General features: G+C 30.2%; 2 protein-coding genes across 2 annotated transcripts in view; one reads left to right on the top strand and one right to left on the bottom strand.

Moving 5' to 3' along the window:
* The first annotated feature begins 1,083 nt into the window (after positions 1-1,083).
* On the top strand, positions 1,084-18,948 carry LOC129227326 (signal peptidase complex subunit 3-like). The gene is made up of 5 exons (XM_054861874.1): positions 1,084-1,302; positions 5,342-5,417; positions 8,754-8,828; positions 11,760-11,875; positions 18,314-18,948. The coding sequence occupies exons 1-5, from the start codon at positions 1,160-1,162 to the stop codon at positions 18,441-18,443; spliced, it is 540 nt and encodes a 179-aa protein (XP_054717849.1). The 5' UTR covers positions 1,084-1,159; the 3' UTR covers positions 18,444-18,948.
* Positions 18,949-24,033: 5,085 nt separating this feature from the next.
* Positions 24,034-25,881, bottom strand: part of LOC129227316 (MBT domain-containing protein 1-like) — a 41,699-nt gene continuing 39,851 nt past the window's right edge. The window contains exon 14 of the mRNA XM_054861862.1: positions 24,034-24,166. Within this exon, the coding sequence (XP_054717837.1) occupies positions 24,141-24,166 (26 nt within the window). The 3' untranslated portion in view covers positions 24,034-24,140. The remainder of the gene's footprint in view (positions 24,167-25,881) is intronic.

Raw genomic sequence — 25,881 nt, 5'->3', positions numbered from 1 at the left:
GATGTGTCTATATATATATACTATATGTGTGTGTGTGTGTGTGTGTGTGTGTGTTAGGGCAATGTGCTAATCCGGGCCCCTCCCGAAAAAATTTCTGGATACGGCCTTGACGGGGGTGCCCTAAAAGTATTTTTTTTCTTTTTTTCTGTTTTGTTCACAAGCTATATTCTCCTCTTCCACAAAAAGCCCTCGCAGGGACAAAATTCCATGAAATGTGGTGGGAACTGGACAAAGACGAATGCCTTTTGTTAGATTCTAAACAGATATATTCTCAGAATCTGTATTTTATTTCAATGACACAAGGGAAGCCAATGTTTTGGACGCTGGAGAGGAATACTTTCACACACTAGGGAAAAATTGAGAAACCTTGCAAAAAAGCTCTAGGCATTACAGTACCCCCTCATCTCGGCCCCCCCCCTATAGTTCATTTTATTGAACCAATTTTCCCTTAACTAATTTCTCTTGTATGTTATATAGTGTATAAGAGAAACATATATATTACGTATATATTTTTTGTTCTTTTTTTTACTTGAATGTTTGTTTTCAAAACATGACCTTTTTTTTTCCCTTCAATCATAAACTTACACTTAGTCATTTCGGCGGGGGGGGGGAGACCCCCTCAGCTACGCCACTGCTTCGTGTAGAGTCCAAATACGTGAGGTAGATGCCACCGCAGGTGCTTTGACCTCTCAGTCACCGAAGCTTCATATTGCTTCTGATTATGTTTGGATACGTTCGGAACTCCCTGGTTCGGAAATACGGAACGGTCGCACACAATCTCTTTGATCGCAAACCACGTGACTCTCTCATCACGAAAGGTAACGCTTTTTGTTATGAGCGTCGTTTGCCGCTGAACTTTAACTACCGCGCTGTAAGTAACCACAAGCTTTCGGAAACCTAGCTGATAAGAACCCTATATAAATTATTTATATAACGGCTCTAGTTCTACCGAACTCACTAGAAAAATATCAATGACGTCATAAGTGATTCCATACGCCGCCTTATAATCCGTATCAAAATTCGGTTAAGATCCGTACACGTTTGAGCAAGCTTTAACTGTAACTGTTAAAATTGTTTCAGATTTGTTGTGGAACGTCAGCGTTCGGCATCGGCGTATTATGCTTAATATTTGATTGAATTCTTAAAATTTTGTTTCAGTATGAATACTGTGTTGTCTCGAGCGAATGCTATATTTGCATTCACTCTTAGTGTTCTAGCCGGATTAACTTTTTTGTGTTTTCTTTCAACTGTGCTTAAAGATTATCGTGGAGATGTCTCTATATCGACCGTGAAAGCTGTTGTGTAAGGAATTAGTGCTAGATGCATTTCATTGTGTAGAATTTAAAGTTGTTTTTAGTTTAATCATCTGAGAAAAAAGTTTATTTTATCTTAAATGCTTCTCGATTATTTTTCCATTTAAGGAGTCACGGTACCTGTCAAACATTTTTTTAAAATTTAAGTAAATTTTGTATATTTTTTAAACAATAACATGCATACTTATTTCTTAATAATTTATGTCAAAATTTAAAAATATTGCATATTTTTTAAAAAAATTGAAGAAAATTTCAATTTTTTGAAATCTCTAAGGCTTTTTTATTTTTGCACTAATTAAAATTTTTTTTTTTTTTTTGATAAACGATCACTAGAATCATCTCTAAAAATCTGTGCATTCATTTGCTTATGAGTTTAGAAAATTTTCTGTGACTGATTATGTAAAAAATCTAAGTTTTTTTTTTTTTTTTTAATTGGTTTTTAAAGGTTTAACATGCTCTAAACCATTGAGTAATTTATAAAATGCTTATCCAATGCACAGTTTTTTCAAATATGTTATCCCAATTGCTAAAAGTATTACTTTAAAGCCCTATCTTTAATAGAAAAAAATCCTTAGGGATTCTAATGACATGGAAACACAAAAATACCGTTATCGAGAAAAAGCAGTTGAAAGTTTTTGTTTTGCATAAGAATTCATAGCGAGCATGGCCTAAAACTACTCATAACTTTTTAAATACTTGAACTAAAGCAATGAAACTTTTTCCCTGTGTTCAGAATAGTTTTTAGTTTTGAAATAAACAATAAAATTTTTTTTGATCGTTTCATCATTTTTGAGGTACTGTAACCTTAAAGAGTATATCTGTGCTTTTACAACCTATTCATGTGTAGCAATTGTTGATAATTAATTTTAGTTGAAGCTTAGCTTGATCAGTGAAATATATGTTGCCATGGATAGGTGGTTAGTATATGGGCAGTTCTCAAAAGGTGGGAGCAAACACAGACTTCAACTTTGAAGCTTCAACACCAAATAACTTTCATTTTAATTAACTCTGAAATGTTTGAGGTAAATTATAATGCTGTATAGAGAAAAGAATTGACATAAATTATGGAAAAAAAGCTCTTCAAATGCCCTTAAAAAAATATTTTCTTTGCTAAATGGCACAATTTTGGATATACCAAAACGTTAACTCAGCAAATGTACCATTAAAAAAATTTTTTTTTAATTATTTCCATACGTTTCAAAAAAAAAAAAAAAATTAAAGGCATGAATCTTATGCTGAATATTTTTTTTGTTAATATTTTACACAAATAACAAAAGTAAAGACAGATTATTTACTTTGTAAACGATTTTAGAAAAAAGCAAGTTTGAAATTTGATGCATGTCCAAAAGTTACGATCTTTACAATGCTATTATTTGAGAACTAAGTTTATGATGTTTTCGTTTTAAAGGTATTTATCGATCCTCAGAATCAGTTTTCAATTGTTTAAAAGTGTTTTCATAAGCTTTTATGCAATATCTTAGAAGAAAAATAATTTTTCTTAAACATACATGTGAGATGTCCAAATAGCGTTACAATCTTGACGCCGATAATTCTGTCCGTTTATTTATAATTTTTTTATAATCCACTGTCTTCTAACATCAATAAAAAAGATTATTATGATTTTATCTTCTTTAATCCATTGGTATTTTGCATAATTAATACGTTACACATTGAACAATACATAAATTACAGTAGAAACATGGCTGGTTATGATCGAACGAAAGCCATTTTGCGCGAAAATCGCCAAGCAAACCTCCGTTGGCGACAACACAGTATACGATAAGCTAAAGGTTACCAGAGGGGGATTCCAGTTTGACAAATGTAGTTAATCGTCAGCTGCACCAGTTTTGGCGACTTTATCACCTGCGCTAGCAATTTTTTTTTCCCGCTGCTTTTATTATTTTGGAATTTTTTTTTCTCTTCTTTCTTTTGGAAACATAATTTAACGATCTCCAAATAGAAATACGAATTTCTTTTTTCAATAATTTTTTTAGACATCGTTTTAATTCTTATGACATTAGAAAAAATATTCATTATTAAAAAAGATGTCACTTTTTACATTCTTTCTTAAAGCATATTTTGTTTATTTTTCCTCTAAAAATATATATGTCGTATTTATTTGTCTCTATTTTTATTCCTTATTTGTCCCAATAAATCAAACTACAAGTTTGTATAATTATTTCCATGAAGCTTTTTTCTACCTTTCATCACCTTTCATCAACTTCTTCACAATCATTCCAAAACTTTATTATATGTAAAGAGCAGTATGTATAGCCATTTAAGTACTTCATTAATATCCTCTTTATCATTAAATTGCAAAATTCAAAAAGTAGTAAATAAAATTTTCATTGGAAAAGTTAAAAATCAGATTAACAGTTGTCAAAAATGGTGAAACTTACATTATGATGATGTTCAAAATCCGTTACCTACAGGAGAACAATGTCCAAAATCTGTTACCTACAGACTGCTGATTTAATTTGCTAATTAACAATTTTTACAAATACCTGCTGTCTTTTCATGTTCATATATTGTGTTCTAGGTATGCATACTATAGAATAAAAGCAAAATTGATATCAAATTCGAAAATTTTTGAAATTGCTCAAAGTTAACTTTTTTGTTCCCACCTTTTGAGAACTGCCCATATGCAATTTTTCAATTTTTTTGATCAATTGTACAAGCTTGCTTGTTTGGTTTCTGGCTCGAAAAAGAAGTTGAATACCAATATGTCCCTATGTATAGAATCCAATGGGTGTTTTGATTTTTAAAATTGTAATGTACATCAGATTTGTGATTTATTTGCAGATACTGCGAAATACTGTCTATGCTTAGAATATATGATTTTAATTTCACTTTTATTCATATACTAGTGTTACCCTCAAGGTTTTGCCCATAGTATAAAATTGAAAGGTCATTTGGTTCGCCTGTATACTTACAGTTGACGTCTACTATGCTTTTTTTTTGCAAGATCTTTTCGTATTTTTTGCAGGTTTGAAAACTTAGCCATGTAGCTTAAACAAGCCTTAGGCATATTTTAAAAAAGGAAAGAAGTTTGTCTTCCTTGCTTAAAACACAAAATAATTTATTTTTCCAAAATTAAAAACAATAGCAAAAATGTTGTTATAGCAATATTTTAATAATTTACTGAAAATTTTTTCAAAAAATTGCTTTGAGTTGCACACCCCCATGTTACAAACTAATTTTGTACCAAATTATATTATTAGTTAAGATTTAATGTAGAGGGTTATATAGTCGAGAGGAAATTGATTTACAAGATTTTATCCTTAGTTATTTATAATTATGTCTTAACTCTCATGGTAAATTATTTCTTTAATTTTTCATTTGTGCCAAGGTCTATTTATTAAATTTATGGTACTTTTTTAGTAGTTACATATTTTCAAACAATATTTTCCTTACTATTTGCCAAGCTATGTATATTATGGTTTTTTTAAATGTCAACTAGTCCCATATAGAAAAACCATATGGATGCTCCCCTCTCTCTCCTATGCTCCTGGTGGTTCAGCATAATTAAGAGATTGTATTAAAATTTATTTCAATTATCCTAATTTTTCTTTAAATTAGGTTGAGTATGAACATTCTTGTTTTTTTTTTGGTTTCATTCTTAAATTAAAAATTTCTCCCATCCCAAAAAGTTGAATTCAGGGTGTCCCTGACCATATACATTACATTTTTTTTCTTTTCTTTTTATTTTTAAGAGGGTTTATAATCTATAGTGCATTGTACATCATGTTCTTTAGAAAATTTAGAAAAAGAAATTTTGAAATATTGTTTTGCTACTAAGTTTTATCTTAGAAACATAACTTTCTCGTTTAAATTTAAAAGTCAATTATTATATTTTGGATTAATCTCAATTAAATCCAGTAATTCTTCAATATACATACAATTAACAAATATTGAAGATTTACAAAATGTAGAAATAGTTCCTTTAACTTTAAACCAGCTAATTAATATGTTGAATTGTATTAAATGCGTATTAAAACTTATTAAAATAAATATTTGTTTTATTTCAGTAAAAATGTTCCAGATTTTAGTGCCTCAAGATTGAAGAATGATTTGGGATTTGTTACTTTGGATTTGAAAGCTGATATCCTTTATGAGACAAAAGTTTTTAAAACCTAAACACAAACTTTCAAAGAAACTGTTTCTATTTATTTCATTCAGTGTTTTGACACATGGCTCAAATTTTATTAACTTCAGTTAATAGAACTACTGCAATGCTTCACCTTTGTACTACAGGAACATGAACAAAAATAATAAACTGGTATAGAAATAAATTTCTTTCTTAAACTTTTAAAATCATTTTCTTCATTGCCTAAAAATAGGTTGTCTCATATTAGCTCTATTTTCATGATTGGAAAATATGATACTGAATGATTCTGAAGCATTACTTGCAATCAGTGTTAGAAATAAGAATTTAAATCTAGGCATCATATGCTTAGTATAAGGGGCTACCCACAAATGATGGCAAGCTTTGAAGGGGGAGGGAGGGGGTAACAAGAAGTGACATCATGCATTTTCTGTAAGAATATGTTAATGAAAAATAGTGTGATATTTGACAAGGGGGGAGGGGTCAAATTTTTTTAAAAAAAAGTGAGGTCATGTATGGGCAGACCCAAGTTAAAATGATGTGCATTGGTGCTCTTTTTAAGGAATCAATTAAAAATGTATTCGAATGTAAAAGAAATATTAATTAGGAACGGTACACTGCCAATTGCATATTTTAACAGATCGGTAAAATAAGAAAATGATGGTTTTCAAAGACAAAATTGATTGTATTTCAAAGTTACTTTTAAAAATTATATTCTTTGGATCAATCATGGGTTTTAATCACCGTGATTCAGGGAAGAAAATGTTTTTGATTGCAAAATATGACTAGCGACAGCTCATTTCTAACACTGCATGCAATCCTATTCAGATTATGTCGCTTTTGTTCAAATTTATGTAAAGAAAGCAATGTTAAACTGTAAAACTTTGAAAAATTTCATAAAACAACTCAATTGCTAAAACAGGGTGGCGACAGGAACGGCGAAAAAAAGTTCCCTGACTTTTCCCTGATTAAGTTCACTGAATTTCCCTGATTTGCGTTACCATGGACAATGGTTTTCTTCCTTTACCCTACCTGAAAACCATTGCATATTAAATAAAATGCAGTGTTTAAAATGTTTTAAGCTGTTAATTAAAAAATATTTTGAAAATAAGCTTTTTTTTTTAAAGTAAAAATAGCATATTAAAATATCTACGGAGAAATATTACAGGAAATCTAAAATAAATACTTTACTTCCAGTAACCTGTTAACATAAGAATTCTAAGATATTATTGAAACCACTCTTAAAGACATATCTAATCATGATAAAACTAAAAAACTTTATTTGGAAATAATTTTGAACTGAATTTTCAAGCAGCATAATTGTTGCTGCAAGAATAACAACTAATTGTGAAAGTATAGAAGTAATGCAGTTTTACTTATGTAAATAATGGACATATTTATGTAAAACAAATTGGAACCTTTTAAACAACCAGTCATATTGAGCTATTCTCTAATCAAGAACTTAGGTTTTAATGACGGAATACAGCATTTTAACTATAAAAAAATAGTAAAAATATTCATTTATGTACACAACTCAACTTCAAATGATTTTTATTATTAGTCGAAAAAAAATCTTTTGTAACAAACATTAAAATGTAAAAAGCAATACAGTGAAATCCCGTTACAACGAACTTCAAGGGACCGTTAGTATTGTTCGTAGTAACGGGAATTTCGTTGTAATGGAATTCAAATAATGTAATGACAGTTATATAGGGACTGAAAATTTAGTTCGTTGAAACGGAAATTTCGTTGTATTGGTATTCGTTGTAACGGAATTTCACTGTAATTAATTTCAAAATCTATAGTGTATAACTTGGTTTTAAAATAAAAGAATTTTAAAGTCTGAAAAAAAAAAAAACCCTTCGTATAATCTAAAGTGACATGGCAAAAAACAAAGTTGATTTTCATTTAACATTCAATTTTAGCAATTAAATCGAAAATGCCAAGTGAAGTACCTTTTAAGCTCTTAGCAGTATCAATTTAAAAAAAAAAAAAGTTTTTTTCTTGAAATTGTGATTACAGGATGCTAGCTACTTCAAGACAATGAGTAAAGGCAATGGATCAAAGTCTTTAATTGTGGCTTCCTCTTTACCTGTAGGGTTTTTTTTTGCGTAGCATGGAACGCACTGGCAGAAAAATTCAAACTACGTAAAATAAACAACTTTACAGACACAGAAGCTTAGGAAGTTTATCCTGTGGTTAATAACTCAAGATTCAGCATGGAACGCACTGGCAGAAAAATTCAAACTACGTAAAATAAACAACTTTACAGACACAGAAGCTTAGGAAGTTTATCCTGTGGTTAATAACTCAAGATTCAGTACTTTGACCTTAAGGGGAAAAAATGCACAAACATGTGTCAGTGTATAATCGCACCTCAATAATTTTACTTTTTTTTAACAAATATTTGGTGGAAAATGCATAGGAAAGAAAGGTATTTAATTTTGCAATGAAAAAAAAAATTGTCTTCATTTGATCAATTTTCCCTGAATTTTTATTATTTTTTCGAAATTCCTTGATTTTTCCCTGATCAATAAAGTTCCCCGACTTTTCCCTGATCTGTCGCCACCCTGTAAAATATTTGTTTTTATTTAAAAAAAAAAACTCCACATTACAGAGATAGGCGTTGTCCTAAAACATTCATTATTTTGTTCCACATTCATGCAGAAAAAGAAAATTCAACCAAAAAATTTTAATTGTTTATTTTATAGGCTAGAAAGTCGCCCGTCATAGTATGACGGATGAAAATTGCTTCTACATTTGAATGGAGCCATTGCTCGTTTAGTGATATTTTGATACAGTAAAACCTGTAAAGTTGACCGCTATTTTCAGGCACAGAATTAGATCTTATCATATAATTCAACTTCTATAAGTTGACTCCCTGTTTAAGTTAACCACTAAAGTAATGCACCACAAGTGGTCCACTCAAACAGGTTTCACTGTAGTTGAAATTGTAACCCTAACTCCAGTGGATTAACTCTAAACTCCAGTAGGTAGCGTTAATTGTTTTCATTTCTTCATTCTCCTGAAATGAAACAGACCAGATGAAGTTCAGCCTTATCACAATAAAGCCTTTCACTGCATGTTAAACATTACCAAAACATGTAATCAAATTATCATGCCGTGGAGCGAGTTTCATTGTCGAAACACGCGGGTTTCTCGATCATCGGCTATTATATAAAAGAGGATATAACTATTAGCAGTGCCAAGCAGTATAAAAATGTACCAAAAGGTTTTTAACAATAAATGTTGATTTTTTTAAAGCATAGTGAGCCATATTTTTTTTTTTTTTTTAAATTTCTGATTACCTTTATCTACCTTAACTATTTCCACATTTAAATCACTTGTTTAATTGGAATGTGAAACAATTGTTTCTGTATTTGATAGCAGAATATACTACAGAGAATAATGTAAGTATGTTTTAGTATTTTCGCATCCTTTTTACATTTACTTTCAAATTTAGTACCAATAGAAGCAATTCATTAATGTTTTAGGAGTTTTTTTCATAGAAAAAATAGGTGAAGAATTCTAATACAGTGAACTATCAATTATCCGTGGGCGGCTTATCTGCGGCCTTTCACACTTCCTTTTTTTTTGGTGATAATTACCTGAAAATAGATACATGTACACATTTTAACTTAATAAGTGCAAAATCTTTCAGGGTCATCGAAATCTGTCATGTTGAAACCTGATTTTTAAATCTGCACTAATTACTGCTTTTAACCTACACTACTTAGGAGCATTAATTACATAAGGATGATTTTGGCAATTTTGACCCCCTTCCCCCCATGTAAGGGTACGTAAGTTTTTTCAATCCCCTCCCTCCTATTCTTATGTAAGATTTCATTTCATTTCTTAAATGATAAAATAACGAATCTTGCATCACAGAAATCTAAATTAAATTCACTATTATTAAATTAAACCCTTTTGTGCAAAGAAATATTTACTAAAAAGTTGAATCTAGACTGACTTTTTTTGACACTTTTTTGTATAAAGTGCTATATTAATTAAAAATAAAACTTTCCATACATAGTGCGATTCTTTTATTACATTTCAGACTATTCATTCTTTGTAAAACAAATAAAAACAGCTCATCCTTATGTGTTTATTACCTTCCAGGCGCAAATGAAATATAATCCCTGTCAAACCATTTGGCCATGCGATTTCTAATGTAAAATTTCGACTAGGAAAATATTAAGTAACAATGGGTTTGAACCCACCTCCCCAAAGTAAGGGTGTGTAGAGATTTTTCCAACCTCCCTCCCCCTAGGGACCCTTACGTAATTAATGAATGCCCCCTTACTATTTTAGATACTCTACTTACTGCTTTACATCAACACTACTTATTGATTTTTAGATGTACCCAACTTATTAAATTTTAGATCTACACTACTTACACAACATTTCTACCTATTTTCAGATTTTCCGCAAATTTTCTTATCCGCGGTTAGCGTGCTACCCTATTCTGCGGATAATCGGTAGTATATTGTACCGTAAAACCTGTATAGTTGACCACCTGTCTAAGTTGAACGCGTTCTATACCATAAATCAACCTCTATAACTTAACCACCTGTTAAGTTGACCTCTTTTTTCAGGCCCAGGATTAGATCTATATCATACAATTCAACCTCTACAAGTTGACCAACTTGTTTAAGTTGACCACTAAAGTAATGCACCACAAGTGGTCAACTTATAAAGGTTTCACTGTACCCCTTTTTTAGCTCGATTTCTTATTAAAAAAAAAAAAAAAACCCAATATGTTACTTCTAGTTTATTTGGAGCAAGTAGGATCAAAGTCGATCCAGAGAGTTGGAAATCTGGGTCATAATATGGAGTATGATTAAAACAAATCCTTAAAGCAGCAGACTTATTTTGATAAAAACCCATGTTTTGTAACAAACTTCTGTAGAATTGCTTACAGGACCTAAAAAACTTAAAGAATAATTTTTACATCATTTTTGTAACAAAAAATTGGTCAACTGTTGTTTTCTGTTCAAACATTAGTGCATTTAAATGAAGAAGGATCAAGCAAATGTTTTATAATTATTAGAGAAAAATTAAAAGCAAATATTTGATGTACTTACAGTAAGTTTAAATTGCATTTAAATTAAAAAAATATAATCTGTAAACACACAGGCTTGGGAGATCTGTGTAATAGATTGGGCCTGCAGTAATTAAGATAAATATGCTTAGGCTTTTTTTACCAGGAAAAAAAATTGTTCAATTCATAAAATCCTACTAAATGATATTTTCAGTAAAGTGCCGCCCTATAGCCGGGGCCAAGGGGGCCCATATAGGGAGACTCAAGCCCCCTTTTCGAAATTAGAATTTCCTTGCTTTTGGTACTCTTTTCCTTGCAAAAATGTAAAAACAACCCCCCTACAATTTTGCATACATAAAATACACTGCCAGCTCAGTCATTCCATCCAAGGACTGCAGTTTCGTGCTTATTATCACTCATCAGCCCGGAATAGGAATTGACTATGCTGGAGGTGGAAAACCTCTTAAAAAAGCCAAGAATGCCAAACAAACTGTTAGCTAATAAAGAATAAGCACTGACCAGTACAGTTGAGTTCAGGCTCATTTTTGAGAGCTCGGGCCCGCCCAAGCCCGAAAATTCGTAATCGAAACTTTCTTATACCAAAAACCGAGCCTTCGACAGTCTGACGTGATCTCTCTTAATGAAATATGTTATTTCAAATGTTCTTCATTAACAGAAGTTTCTAAATTTTCTCAGAATGCTTCACTTAAAATGCATTTCTGTATGACATATTGCAATAGTAATCGCAGAAAAACATATATAATTGAGCTCTATTTTCTGGGGGTTTTTTTGGGGGGGGGAGGTTAAATTTTCACAGTGATTGAACTGATTTAAATGTCCCTTTCATTTTCTATCAGTAGGAAAATGTTTATTTGCTTTGAATTTTTTTGGAGATTGACGATTGAATATCGTAGCTTGAGTCCGAGCACGAAATCTATTTTTGGTTCTAGAGCCTGCCTTGGGCCGGTCTCATCTCTACTGACCACACGAGTGACTGAAAAGGATGGTATATACCATGCCTTGCCTTCAATCTTCGAGTTGAACCAAACCATTGCTTCGGTCACTCATCTGGTCAGTGCTAATTCTACATTAGCTACCACTTTGTTTGGCACTCTTGGCTTCCTTAAGAGGTTTTCCACCTCCAGCTCACTCACTTCCTGACTGAGCTGGTGGTGTATTTTATGTGCTACTAAAAGATAGTTTGTGTCCAAGTGCTAATTTCTATTGAAATGAGTCTGTTTAAATATTTCATAATTTGCTATTTCATGAACTAGATTTTTATAGGTTTGCTTTATTACAGGTAATAAATCAAGTTGTGCTGTGGGACAAAATTATTAGAAGAAATGAAAATGCTTCCATCAATTACCAAAAAATCAACCCCAAGTATTATTTTTGGGATGATGGAAATGGATTGAGGTAAACTAAGGAATATCTTAGCTTTTTGAAGAAACAAAATTGAAAGTTGAATTTTTAAATTTCATATAATGACCTTTTTGAAAAATTTATTCAGTTCATTTTATTTTACTTTGATAGAAAAAATGTTTCACACTTTAATATTTTATTTACTGATATGACCAGACCGATTAAATAAATTATTTTTTAAAAACTCACTGTAAAATCTTGTTTCAGCATTGTAAAACTTATTTTCTGTGCTGGTAATAATTACCTCTGTTCAGTCACAAAGAAACTAGTTTAATAGGGTGATTCTTACCTGAATTGAGTATTTTAAAAGCTAATGAAAATTTGATTAATTAGTAAAGGATAAAATTTTTCGAACAAGATATGTATTATTCCACGATATATCCACTCATCGTAATTTTTTACTATGTAATAAAAAGGATTTTATTTGAAGATGACAATGTTTTAAGTTATCAACTTTAGTCATCAACTCTAATTTCACTGATAAACAAGCAACTTTTTCTTGAGAATTCTTAACAAATGTAAGTAGCGTTATCTATGGGGATTAAGAAAATAATCATTAAAAACTGAAGTAGGCTCTCATTTCAAAGATATCCTCGCCAATATATATTGGTCGATATATATCATGATATATGTCCAATATTTATTTTTTCAAAGTACAACATTTGCGATATAAAAATCAGATGTATTAATCATACTAATATTTTTTTATAACTATAAATAATCAAAAGTAATGTTTTCATATAACATATTAATATTGTAAATAATATCATCTTCTTTATTTTCTATTTATAAAATTATTAGTAATGCAACAATTTTAATTGGTCAGAAAAGAAAAATAAATGTTTTATGGATGTGTACTGACTCATGTATATTTTTTATTTCTTAAATATATAAAATTCGTAAAAGTAGTGAACCAAAGAAAAATGAGTAAAGCATCGAATGCTTAAGCAGGGTTGGGTTTTGGACTGTCCAAAACTGGTTTAGGACAGGACAGGTGGTTTTTACCATCCAAAACTGTCCAAAAGTGTTCGAAACCGTCTTAAATTGTCCAAAACTAAGATAAAGTTAAAGGGGTGTATTCTAATCAAGTCGTATTGTCTGCAATATTCGTAATGCACAAATATAGACATAACCGAGGTTTAATTAATGAGTTTTTTATAATATTTTTTTCTATAATGTTATTCTAAAAAATATTTTACTTAAAAAAATTGGCAATAAAACTACTGCATAAAAACTTCCTTATGTAACAGTTTGAGAGGAAATTCAACAGTACCAAGACAACTAATTTCAGTTCTATTTATAATTGAAAGGAATATTATTAAATGTGCAATATTTAGGTGAAAAAAAAAGCTTAATTTTTTAAATGATTTTTGCAAATAAGTTTTACATCATGTTTTAACAAAAATTATTTTTTAAATCATAGATTAAAGAACAAGAAATTGATGATTAAACACTTATATTGTAAAACTTGTGTTATTCTTTTTTTTTAGTTCATATTTTTTAATATATTCTGAAACAACAAAAACTTGTAACTTATTGCATTTAAGTCAATTATTGCACTACATTTTGAACACTTTCGTTTGCACACATGCATAAATGCCGAAAAACTTGGTTTATGGAGGAAAAAAAAAACTTGTGCATACAAATTGAAATTTTTAACAAAAAATTTAATTTCTATATGATTAGATTAAAATCTGCTGCATAAATAAACTACATATATATTTATACTTGAATGTTCCCATTGAACAAATATATTAAATAGTCAAAAAAATAATTTTGACACATTTTGTTCTGTTTTTGATATTTTCTCACAAAATATAGTTTCTCAAGAAACAGTTTTGGGCACTTTCGGACACAAGGGCTTTGAACAGGATGATAAAAAACTTGCCAACCTTGCTTTAATTTGCGCAGATGCATAAACATAGGGAAATTTGGTTGCTATTATCAAAAAAAAAAAAAAAAAGAACTAATGCATAGAAATTGAAATTTTGATCAAGAAATCAACTTCAATGACTCTAATTCAAATCAGCTGCATAAATAAGTTGAATGTTCTACATTGAATAAATGTTCAATATAAAAAATTACTTTGATTCATTTCATTCTGTTTTCGATGCTTTCTCACAGAATGCAATTTTTCTAAAAATACAGTTTTGGACAGGACGGTAAAAACCAGGGTTTTTACCGTCATGTCCAAAACCTTGCCAACCCTGTGCTTAAGTAATTCAATTAAAATTAATAGAAATATATCAGATATGCTACATTTTATTTCTAATAGATTAAATTAATCACATTTTACAAATGATTGTAAATATAATTTGTACTTATGTCATTCAAAGTACATAAATTTTTGTATAAAATGTATATTTATGAATATAAATAATGGAGGAAACATCAATTTTAAAACTGATGCATTATAGTAATAACATAAGTAAAAACAACAGCAGTGATTTGAGAAAGCAGTTACTATATAATGACTTAATCTTTTGTCGATTGCAAATATTGGATATATATCAAAATATCAGATATTTTTGATATTTCCGAAAATATGATATTTTCATACTCCGATCCTTGCATAAAGGTATCAAAAAAGGCTATTTTGGACATCTGACGAAAGAATGTACCCATGAACTCATGGACAGAAATTTTCGTAAGGGGGGTCAAGTTTCAGTGGCCAGTAAAGTGGAATAAAAACAATGTATAACCATAGGCGGATTTAGGACTGAGTTCCTGGGGGGGGGCAGGATTTTTTTTTTGGAGCAACATTTTTAATTCCCCCCCCCACCCCCTCCCATGTTTTTGTCTGTTTTCTGCGATGCGTAAGGCCATTCTTTACTTTTTATGTGTCGTTTTCATTACTGTGTCAGGGTGGCGACAGATCAGAGAGATCAGGGAAAAGTCAGGGAACTTTATTAATCAGGGAAAAGTCAGGGAAATATCAGGGAATTTTGAAAAAATAACAAAAAATCAGGAAAAATTGATTTTATGAAGAAAAAATGTTTTTTTTTTTTTTTTTTTTTTTTGCTTTACAAAATTAAGTACCTTAATTCCCTACGCATTTTCCGCCAACTATCTGTTCAGAAAAAAAAGTAAAATTAATGAGGTGCGATTATACACTGCCGCATATTTGTGCATCTTTTTTCCTCAACGTCAAAGTATTGAATCTTACTTATTAACCACAGGATGAACTTCCTAAGATTGCTTCTGTGTCTGTTAGGTTGTTTATTTTACCTAGCTTGAAATTTCCTTCTACGCTTTCAGTGCTACGTAAAATAAACAACCATACAGGCAAAGAGGAAGCCTTCATTAATGCCTTAGCTCCTTTGCCTTTATTCCATTGTCTCGAACTACTTAGCGTACTCTAATCACGATTTCAAGAAGAAATCTTTGACTTTTGAATTAATACTATAAAAGCTTAAAAGTTATTACTTCTTCGCGTTTTTAATTAAATTGCTAAAATTGAACTTTCAATAAAAAAAAAACCTTTGTTGCCATTATACTATTTGTTGTCACCGCAGATTATAAAAGTTTTCTTTTCTTCAGACTTAATTGATTCTTTAATTTTATAACCAAGTTGTATTCTTCTTTTATATATTTTGAAATTAACTAATTGCTTTTTTTCTTTTCCTTGCATTTCAAAGTTTTTTGTTACAAAAGTAATCTAAGATTTTTTTTCGTTACATACTGAAATCATTTGAAATAGAGTTAACTTGTGTACTTAAGCAAATACCTTTATTTTTTCATTGTTAAAATGCTGTGTTCATTCATTAAACTCTATGTTCTTGATTAGAGAAAAGCTCCCCATGAATGGATGTCAAATGGTTTCAGCTGTTTTGCATAAATATGTCAATATTTATGCAAAGTTAGTTGTATAAGAATAACTACATTGCTTCTCTTCTTTCACTATTACTTGTTATTCTTGCAACAATTATTATACTGTTTGAAAATTTAGTTCAAAATAATTTCAATTACTTTTTAATTCTATCATAAATACACATATGTTTTTAAGAGTAATTTTAATAATTTCTTAAAATTCTTATGCTAAGTGGTGTTTCTGGAAGTAAAGTTTTTTTTTTTTTTTTTTTTTAATTTTCTATAATCTTTCCATTGTAGAAAAAATTAATATACTGTTTTGTAAGTTTTTTCCCCAATAAAAAGTTGACTTGATACGCTTTTTATTTTAACCATTTTATTAAAAAAGTAGCATCTTTTTAAAATATATCTTTAGTTACACAACTTAAAACGTTTAAAATACTGCATTTTATACAAACATACAATGGATTTCAAGTAGAGCAAAGAAAGAAAACCATTATCATTGGTAACGTAAATCAGGGAAATTTGGTGAACTTAATCAGGGAAATCAGGGAAAAGTCAGGGAACTTTTTTTCACAGTTCCTGTCGCCACCCTGTGTGTGTAATCATGCTGTCCTTTTTAAATTGACCTTAAAATAGAGGGGGCTGGTATTAAGAGAGTAACGCAATGCTCCCTTTTAAGTGGGATACAGAATATCTCCAATTTTAGGGGCCTGGGGGTTACTCCCCCGGAGGAAAATATCTAAAATGGATATAAAATTCTGCATTTTGAAGTCTTATAAGGGTTAATTGGAAATAATAGGCAAATAATATATTTTTTTAAGTTTTAAGCTTTAAAAGTGCTTTGTGATGCAAGTTAATACTTTAAAAGAAATGGTACACAGATTTAGAGAATAGGTATCAAGAGAGTAACATACTACCCATTTGAACAATTCTTAATTTATACACTTGATAAGAAATAAAATTGAAGCACACTTTGCTTAGGAGTTTCAAAGACTTGTCTAATTATTTTCAAGGTTTGGTTGGTTAGATTGGGTTTTTGGTTCAAGAGCCCTTGTAGGCTATACTGTGCCAATTCTTTTCAGGGATTTTAGAACCTATCAATAATTTGCACTTTCCAGCCTCTGAAATTGAGTAGTAGATTATACACTTGTACAGTAGTGTTCAATCTATGTAAGAAACGGCTATTTTATGTTTAAAAGAAAAAATAAACTTTAATTTCCTATTCAAAAAAGAAAAAAATCATGATTTTTTTTTTTGTAAGATTTTGGAAGATAAGTTGTTACTATATAAACTCTTCCCAAAACTGGGGAGCATTGTCCCCTTTGCCCCCCCCCCCTATAAATCCACCCATGCTCTTCTGAACTATTCAAAAACGAAAAAATAATGATTTTTTTTTTAAAATTTTTGGAAGATGTGTTGTTACTATATAAAGTCCTCCCAAAACTGGGGGGGGCAAAATCCGCCCATGTGTATAACCTTCTTCAAAATAATATGCAAAACCTATACGTGTATTCTACAATAAAAATTGTTATCGTGAAAAATAATTATAAAATTGTTCGAATAAAGGAAAAGAACATTTTTTACATTTAACGTTCCGAGAAAATTTCCGTTTCAATTAAAACAAGAAAGGCACAACATTGTTGCATTAAAATGTTATGCAACAAAGTCAAAATAAGTACAGCATTGCAGACATACGTTTCAAAGTTTGTATTGTAAACGTGCCCTGATTAACGCATCGGCTTACTTTTTTGGGCCTAGACTCAGCCCCCGCGGTTTAGAATCCCTATCTTTTTCAAAGTCACGTTACATGTAATAGAACTTGCATTTATCTCTTATATAATTAAAAACTGAGCGTATCTATGTATGTCCAAACTTCTTCTCCCGAACGACAGTGAACTGACCTTCGAACCCGGTATCGATGGATTCGTCATCTTCCCCTCTTCATGTTTGGTTATTTAACGTAATCCTCCGATAATAATTAGCGGATATATCAATTAAAAACTATTAATTATGACTCTTAGATTTCAAAATCAAATCCCTATTTTTCGAAGGCTTTCCTCCATTCAAATTATTATTCAGTGCTTCATCTCAACTTTCCGCAACAATGCTTTTAAAATGTATAGCGTGAATAAAATCATTTGAGATGAAAGATCTGTTGCCATTTTTTTTTTCGAATATGAAAAGGTAAAATTATTGTTTTTGTTTTGAGGCTTTTCCTGTAATCAGGGGATTTAAAATGTTTACTTTTTGGGGTTTTTTCTGCAATCTGCCGTAAAAATTCACTGACTTTCTTTTTTTTGATTCAAGCCTGAGTGTGACGCAGCTAGTTAGACTTTAAAAGACAAGTCTATCAAGTCTAAGTAAAAAGTGATTAACAATCGATTACCTACACTAAATTTTCCAGGACTAAAAATTGACGGTCAACAATAATAATAATAAGTAAAGGAAAATAAAATAATAATAATAAAGAAAATGTTTCTCATCACAAGGGGGGTCAGTTGACCCTTTGACCCTCCCCTGAATCCGCCCTTGCATATATATATGGATCAAATTATCTGTTTTATATTCAAGAAAAAAATGAAAGGTTTTTTGTTTAACTATGTTATTTTTCTCTTGCAGGGGAAACTCAAATATTACTTTATATTTGTCATGGAATATCATTCCCAATGCTGGAAGTTTGCCAAACATCATGGGAGATGGAAGGCATAAGTTCTCCTTCCCGGAAGAATATACTACTTACAGGATATGAAAACTTACAACTTAATTTCACCCAAATAACGGCAGTTTACAAACTTTTAAGGACGTATTTCATGCTCCATTCAGTTATAAATATGTCGTATATTAATTGAATGATAAATTTAATTGTATAAAATTAGATCTGTACAGGGACCATGGGCGCCCATGAAGAAAGCCCTCTAAACATATTTTATAATTTTTGTGCATATAATGTCAAAACATTGCAACAAAAAAGCCATTAAGAAATTGAGTTTTTAAAAATTTCTGAACTTAAAAATTTTTGTATAATTTTATTCTGCAGAGTTTACTTTAAAAGTCTTCTAATGAAGTTATAAATATAATTCTCCTTGACATTGGAGTTAGAAGCATTATGCTTCTAAGTGCCACTAATTTCTGTAAAACATGTCTTAAGATTATGATATGATCAGCAATGTTTAAAAATATCCATTAGAATAAGAACAATAGTCTATAAAAATACCAATTATAATCGGGACAACAGATCCGAAAGATGCTCATCGGAATTAGTTATAAAGGAAGATTATTGTGGAAAGAAAGTTTTAAAAAAAGTTATAAATTAAAGACTTAAGGCGATACAGGGGTTTCAAATTTTTTTAAAGTAATTTTCAGCATAGTTACATGATGCTAAGATCAACTCAAATATAAAATTTCATTGAATTATTTTAAAATTTAACTAATTTAAATTTAGATTTTATAACACTTTTGTCATATTACTCCTTGCAAACGAAAATCCATCAAATTTATAAAATATTAGCTAAATATGATACGTAAAACAACCGAAGTTAGGATGTTGGAATTACTTTTTCAAAATTTTGTGGTAAAGATAAATAATGAGAAAAAAAGCAAAAACTAGATGTTTTTGATAAAATGTGTTCATATTTCAATAAAATTATAGCAAATATACTCCACAAAACTAATTAAACAGAAAAATCTTTCACAACAAAATGTTAACAAACCACTTAAATACTTGGAATTAAAGTTTCAGCAAATTTAAATAGTAATTCGTTTGCAAGGAGCAGTTTGAATTTCGTAATTATGTCAAAAAATTAGGTTTTGAGGAAATCAACATTTTATGCTTTACTATTGCAAATTTCATTATTGAATAAACAATTCAGTTTTTAATCCAAATGCACCATAAATAAGGTCTTATGATTCCTTTTAAATGGTATTAGTATTAAAAATTTAAATATTATATGCTTTTTTTTACTCATGCATTTTATATGCATTTTTTGGTTAAAAAAAAAGGGGGGCGTGGCTCCCACAAAAAGTGTCATAACTTCGCCAGTTTTCCACCGATTCAATTCTCTTTTTTTTAAACGGTTCAGCTAAAGGTTTAGTTTTTAGAAATATAATGAATGAAAAAACGTTTGTTTGACTAATTTTTACTCATCTGAAACCCCCTTATCGCCTTAAAACCTAAAAAAATTCTTAATCTCATTCTAAAATTACATATTGGCGCCCATGGTGGGGACAAAATGGTATCAGACTTTTCTTTTCCATTCAAGAAAATACATTCAAAAAGTGGACATTATCACATTTAATATTCATTAAATGCAACTTTGCTTTTGAATAAAAGTTTTCATCCAGACACTTTCCAGAAGGTATTAAAAGAAGGTTTTAAAGTTGTTGCTAAGAAAACTCTTGAATTCATTCATGCTGTTTGTTATTTTTTTAAACTTGATGTTCTCTTTTTGCTTTGTAATAACTAAGGAATATGTAAATAAAATTTTACATGTGAATCGTTTTAACATTTATTTGGAGAAAATATCTGAAGCAGATTTTCTGATTCATTTATTTGTTCCGTAACATATTTGCCCCGGAAGTTGTTCAATTGTAAGCTTACATGGACAGTAACTTATAGAATTTTTTTTTTACGTAGTCTTTAGTGTAAATATGTAAACATCTTTTTCTTCCCTTAAATTTTTGTGGTTCAAAATATTTAGCTTTTCCAAAACATAAATAAATCTAGAAATTGTTGCAGTTTTAACCTTTTCCCCTTGATAAATATTTTGTTTTTCTAACTTTAACCTGTTTCTGATTTATTCATCTATTTTGTTACAAGAATTGGTCGAAGCAATAATAAGTTTGGGATTTAACTTCTTATTTATAGTATACAGAAAATGTGGCTGCAGCTTTTCATGTACAAATTCTTTTCAACACAGTAGGCCATTGTTGCTGGTGGGCATTATCAAAACCACTATTTTTATCTGTAATTATTGGTTTTTCTTTTTTGTTAACAACATATTTCTTAAGAATATAAACCTAATTGTGATCATGAAAGTTAAAAATTGCATGCCTATAAACCAGGGTTGGCAAAAACCCAGGTTTTTTTAAAAAAGCCCATGGACCCAGGGTTTTTTGGGTTTTTTAAATAAAACCCAAAAAAACCCAACTTAAGTTGGGTTTTTTAAAAGAAATGTGGGTTTTTTGTCTTTTTTTAGGAAAAATGTGGGGGTACTTGTAGCATAAGTGTATAGAAAAAGTGCAAAAATTGTCTTGGGGTAAAAAAAGCTGGAAAACTAGTTAAAATTCAGCATATTCTGAAGAAAAGTATAAAAGACTACAAAGCCCAAGAATGGTGAAGTTTCAGTTTTTTTTTAGTTTTCATTATTACCAACAGTTAAGGCAAAGTTACTTCTCGAGTGATAAAATCTATTGTTCGTTTTTAATTACTACATTTTTTTTTTTTTTTTGCATTTTACTTTATTGTATATCATTTTGTTATGCAAAACTACCGTAGAACCGCAAGTAGTTTAAATCCGTTTTTACTGAATTCCAGCTTAATCAACACATTTCTTTGAATTGAATGTTGCCTGTTTTTCTACTTCTGTGTACAGAGTAAGAAATATTAAACTTTTTCAAAGATAATGAAAATACTGTACATCCTGTTCTGTTTTCTGTTGACCGTTTGTAACATATGCTAATTTCTAAAAAATATACCTTGTTTATTCGAGATTTGTGACGTGTTGGTTTGTAGAAAATAATTCACATGAAAGCCTTTTAGCTAGAGTAGTTTCCTCTGTACAATCTACAAATATTGATAAAATCAGACGAGACAGGACTCTCAGTCAAGATAATTTGAGTTATTTATTGACCAGTTAAAGAAAAAAAGTTAAATATATTTATTTAAAATCTTTGAAGTATTTTTTTAATCCTGTTAAGTGTTAAGAAATACTATTAAAATTCAAAATTCATTTTTTGTGTTCATTGTCTGTGATGAAGAACAAATAAAAAAGAAATTTAAATTATGAAAGCATTTAAATTAATTTTTTTTTAAACTTCTCAAAAAATTTTAAAAAACCCAAAAGTGGGCTAAATAATGGGTTTTTTTGAATGGGTTTTTTTCAAAAAAACCCATTGGGTCCAACCTAATTGGGTCCAATTCGGCCAACCCTGCTATAAACTAATAGATACGTCCATTTCTGCTTATAAACCGGATATTATCCTTTCCATGTAATCGATAGTCAGACAGTACCTGCATCACTTTGCCATTGTTTGCCGAATCTGCAGCTTCAAATAGTCATACAGTCGAGTCCCGAACTACGCGAGAGATGTGTTCCAAGACTCCTCACGTAAGTAGAAATTTCGCCTTGTTTAAAAATACATGCATATAAATTTTTAAGGCATACCAAATACTTTTAGACACTTATAAACACCCCTCAAACTGCTCTGAAGCATTCCTTAACCATACACTACAGTTTCTTGCATAAAGAACTGAACTTTTACTATATTTAAAAAATAAAAAACTGTTATTCAATATGAAATAATTTAATAAATGACCAATGAGAATGAAAGACATAAAATATAACATTACGGTATGCAGAGCATGTAGTAAAATTAAAATGATGCACTATAATAGTATAGTACTGTACAGAAACAAGTGTTAAAAAATGAAGATATTGATGACTTGAGCTTCCTGATCAGATCGTTATTCTTATAAAATATGTTTTTAAATAGGGTTGCTTCGCCTTTTCTTTTATAACGTTTCAATTTGTGGCAACCTCTCCTCTTCCTGATCTCTTCATTAATCCACAATACAAGAGCAGTTTCCATTTTCAGAATATTTACTTTGCTAGACTGCTTTTGCAACCTTTAATATTGAAACTAAGTTCTGAACTTTTACGAATATCTTTTTGTTTTGAAATTTAATTTGTACGTATGGAAGATTCACTCTACTTATTGTCGTGTTACCGTCAACATTCTGTAGTTGTTCAAACACATCGATAATCTTAGCCATTTTTAAATTTTTTTATCGGAAACTTTTTTTTTCTCCATCTTCACAAACTTTAGATGGCGGTGATACTAAGGTGTCACTATATATCATCAACTTTCATATTTAGAATGAAAAAAAATAAATAAATGAAAGATGCTGAGTGGTTATTTGATGCACTAGACTAGTTTGGTGTGGGAACTTTGGCTGTCAGTGATGCTTGAAGGGATGTAATAACATTCACGCAGTAAAGATTTAGTATGCAATAACGAAGTTGATACTTTCTTTGAAAAAAATTCATGTTGGCTCTAAAATTCGCGTTATAGCCATTTCGCGTTGTAGTGGGAGTCGACTGTACTCTTTAATTGTATGAGGCTGAAAACGATGTAGTAGATGCCAAACTTTTGTGGACATTGAAGACTCAAAAACCATGGGTTTGTATAAAGCAACATAAACTGGGAAAATATTTCATCATATGAGGCAGTGAGAAGCAAAGGGATGCAAGTGGACATTTTCAAGTTTTAAGTAAAACACCTTTAAGTATAACATCCTAGGTATCACTGAATTTTTTCTCTAATTCATGCTATACAGCCAGAGCCCGACTAACTAAAAGTGAGGCCCAAGGCCCACAATAATTTGAGGCCCCCTGAAGGCTATTATTTTAAAAATGTGTGTATTTTTTGTATAGTTGTAATGCTATGCATAATTCTTTAAGTAATTGGGGGCTCCTTAGGAAGAGGGGTCCCCAGGCCTGATAGGCCTGTGCGGTAATCAGGCCCTGTGTACAGCAGCAACTACCAGGGCTACTAGTACCATCTCTTGCCCCAAGACAGAGGAGAGGTTCCCCTACTATTTGTACTGGTTATCTCCAAATTTTTAATTTTGCCACTTGCATCCCTTTGCTTCTCTCTGCCTCATATGTTTCCTAATCATGCCATCACAGTAAATTTTTAAAATTACTCTCTATATTTTACATATTGCACTTTTGGTGTCTTATGTCAATGATAGTCCACTATTAAAGACTGATTTTCAAGCTTTAATAGTGTGATGAAAAAGGTCGTGTCGAATGCTGAAACTTTTATAATAGGAACTAGTACTGAATCAGCATTTATTTATTTTGTTATAGTAAAAAACATAGTCTAACTAGTCCATGAAAAAGCTCATTTTATTCTTGAAAATTCTTTTTGAATTTTGTGTACAAGTCATTTAAGTTAAAAGTTTCACAATTTGTGAAACGAGAATAATTTTGATTAAAAAAGTGTATAATTATGTTTTTGGGAAAGAAACTAAAATCGACACAATCAGACTCAGTACTGAAAGTTTGAGGCAGCAAAATTATGAAAAATTTATCCACAAGTAAGTTATTTTATGAAAATGTGCTATATGTTTTATTATATTTTTTACAAAAAGAAACTTTTGTTACAATAAGTATATTCAATTGAGGCAAATCTGTTTCAAAATCAATATTCTGAAACACTATTCTCACTCAATTTCAGGATTGTCTTCCTCTGAAAGACAATAAAATAAAAATAATTAGTCCCAAATAGTTTTAAAATTTGCAACTTTTAATCATTTAATCTTGAAAGCCACAAATTTAAAATTAACAAGACTGCAAAGTAACACACATTAAGTTGTCCAATCAAAAAGTATTTAGAAAATTTTTAATGCTCTATTAATGGATATAATTTTTCAAAAATTCAAATACCAATAGCATAATACTAAGTTATAATAAAATAATAGTTTAAAAAACTAAAAAAAAAACATGCTTTGGTTGCAAAATGAACTAAAAAGTGAAAAATAATGTTTGGATGATAGTAGTTGACCAATCACTTAATTTCAATGTAATACAAAAAAGCGTGGGGTGCTTTTTTTTTACATTTTTGCTCGGGCAACAAATTGAAGAAATTCAATACAACTGATAAGAAGCCCCCCACGCTTTTTTGTGTTACATTAAACTTAAGTGATTGGTCAACTACTATCATCCAAAGATTATTTTTCACTTTTTAGTTCAATTTGCTACGAAAGTGTTTTTTTTTTTTTTTTAGTTTTTTAGACTATTATTTTATTTTTCTGTTTTTTAGTCTTATGTTGGTGAATTATCAGGCGACGAAATTATTTATAAAACGAGTGCGAGGTAATATATTGAAGTTAAGACAAGGGCACTCCGATGGGAAGCTACTGTGAGTCATGGATGTATGTTTGCGGAAATCATATCTACATTACTTTGAAAATTTGAGATGCATTTGAATAAAAGTTTTGTTCAACAATGGTCTGATTGGCAATGAAGTTCCAATTGAAGGCTCACCTAGATTTTGGCATGAAATTAGTTAAAAACAATTATATTTCATGTTCTAATTACCTTGGAACATTGGAACAAATTTTGTCTGATGCAGAAAAATTAAAGGTTTTTGTAGATATTTTTAAATAAGTTGTGCGAGCATTTTTTAATGTATTTTTTAAAATTTTTCCTCTTTCACGTTGTTGGATTTATGCCAAAATATTGATTAAAATTGGAGGAAACTAACAATTAAAAGAGTTAATTAATTAATTTGATTATAGAATAATGCATTGTCATTGGGTCTGAGGTCGCGTGCCAAATTTCAAAAGAATCCGATCGCAGGAAGTGGGCGAAATTTGAGCTGCAAGATTCCATTACAAGATACATACATACAGGTGAAGCTAATAAAAGCGTGTTAAAAATACAATTTTTTACATGAATTGTCTATTAAAGGGATGAAAGATATCCCACCCCCCTTAACATTCTATTTCATTCAAAAGAACTTTTTTTTTTCTGTTTTAGAATAAGCTTCTTTCGATGTTTTAAGTTAATAAGAACTGTCGAAAAGTGGTTTTGAGTGAAAGTCCTAAGCTAAACTCAATTCAAGCCGGGAGCTAAAGAGCAAAATGTTACTAACCCATGAACTTGAAAACAACTTTTAAAACGTATAAAGTGGTCGTTTTGCCATGTTTAGGAGCTCCTTGGCACCTACAGCTGTGAAATTTGGTACAAGTTAGGTTGCACCCTGGGAGAGAAGTGCTCTTTGAAACTTTTTTTTATAAAGATTTTGTTATATATATTTTAATTACGTTCTATTCGTCTTCGGGGGGTGGAGTGGGATTTTAACACTTTACTATAATGAGCTCTTTACTGAAATCTTATTTTGTATGGGAAGGGAAGCAGGATTTTAATTTTATTCTAATCTTAACGCATATTTTAATCTAA

The sequence above is a fragment of the Uloborus diversus genome, chromosome 1 (assembly GCF_026930045.1).
Source record: "Uloborus diversus isolate 005 chromosome 1, Udiv.v.3.1, whole genome shotgun sequence".
Lineage (NCBI taxonomy): Eukaryota > Metazoa > Arthropoda > Arachnida > Araneae > Uloboridae > Uloborus > Uloborus diversus.
Note: the sequence above shows the minus strand (reverse complement) of the source record. Positions and strands in the feature narration are given on the sequence as shown.

What these genes read in the sequence shown, in the direction of transcription:
- LOC129227326 (XM_054861874.1), top strand. Translation starts at nt 1,160, where the DNA reads ATGAATACTGTGTTGTCTCGAGCGAATGCTATATTTGCATTCACTCTT. An exon ending in TCGACCGTGAAAGCTGTTGT is followed by an intron (nt 1,303 to 5,341) that starts GTAAGGAATTAG and finishes GTTTTATTTCAG; the next exon opens with TAAAAATGTTCCAGATTTTA. An exon ending in GATGATGGAAATGGATTGAG is followed by an intron (nt 11,876 to 18,313) that starts GTAAACTAAGGA and finishes TTTCTCTTGCAG; the next exon opens with GGGAAACTCAAATATTACTT.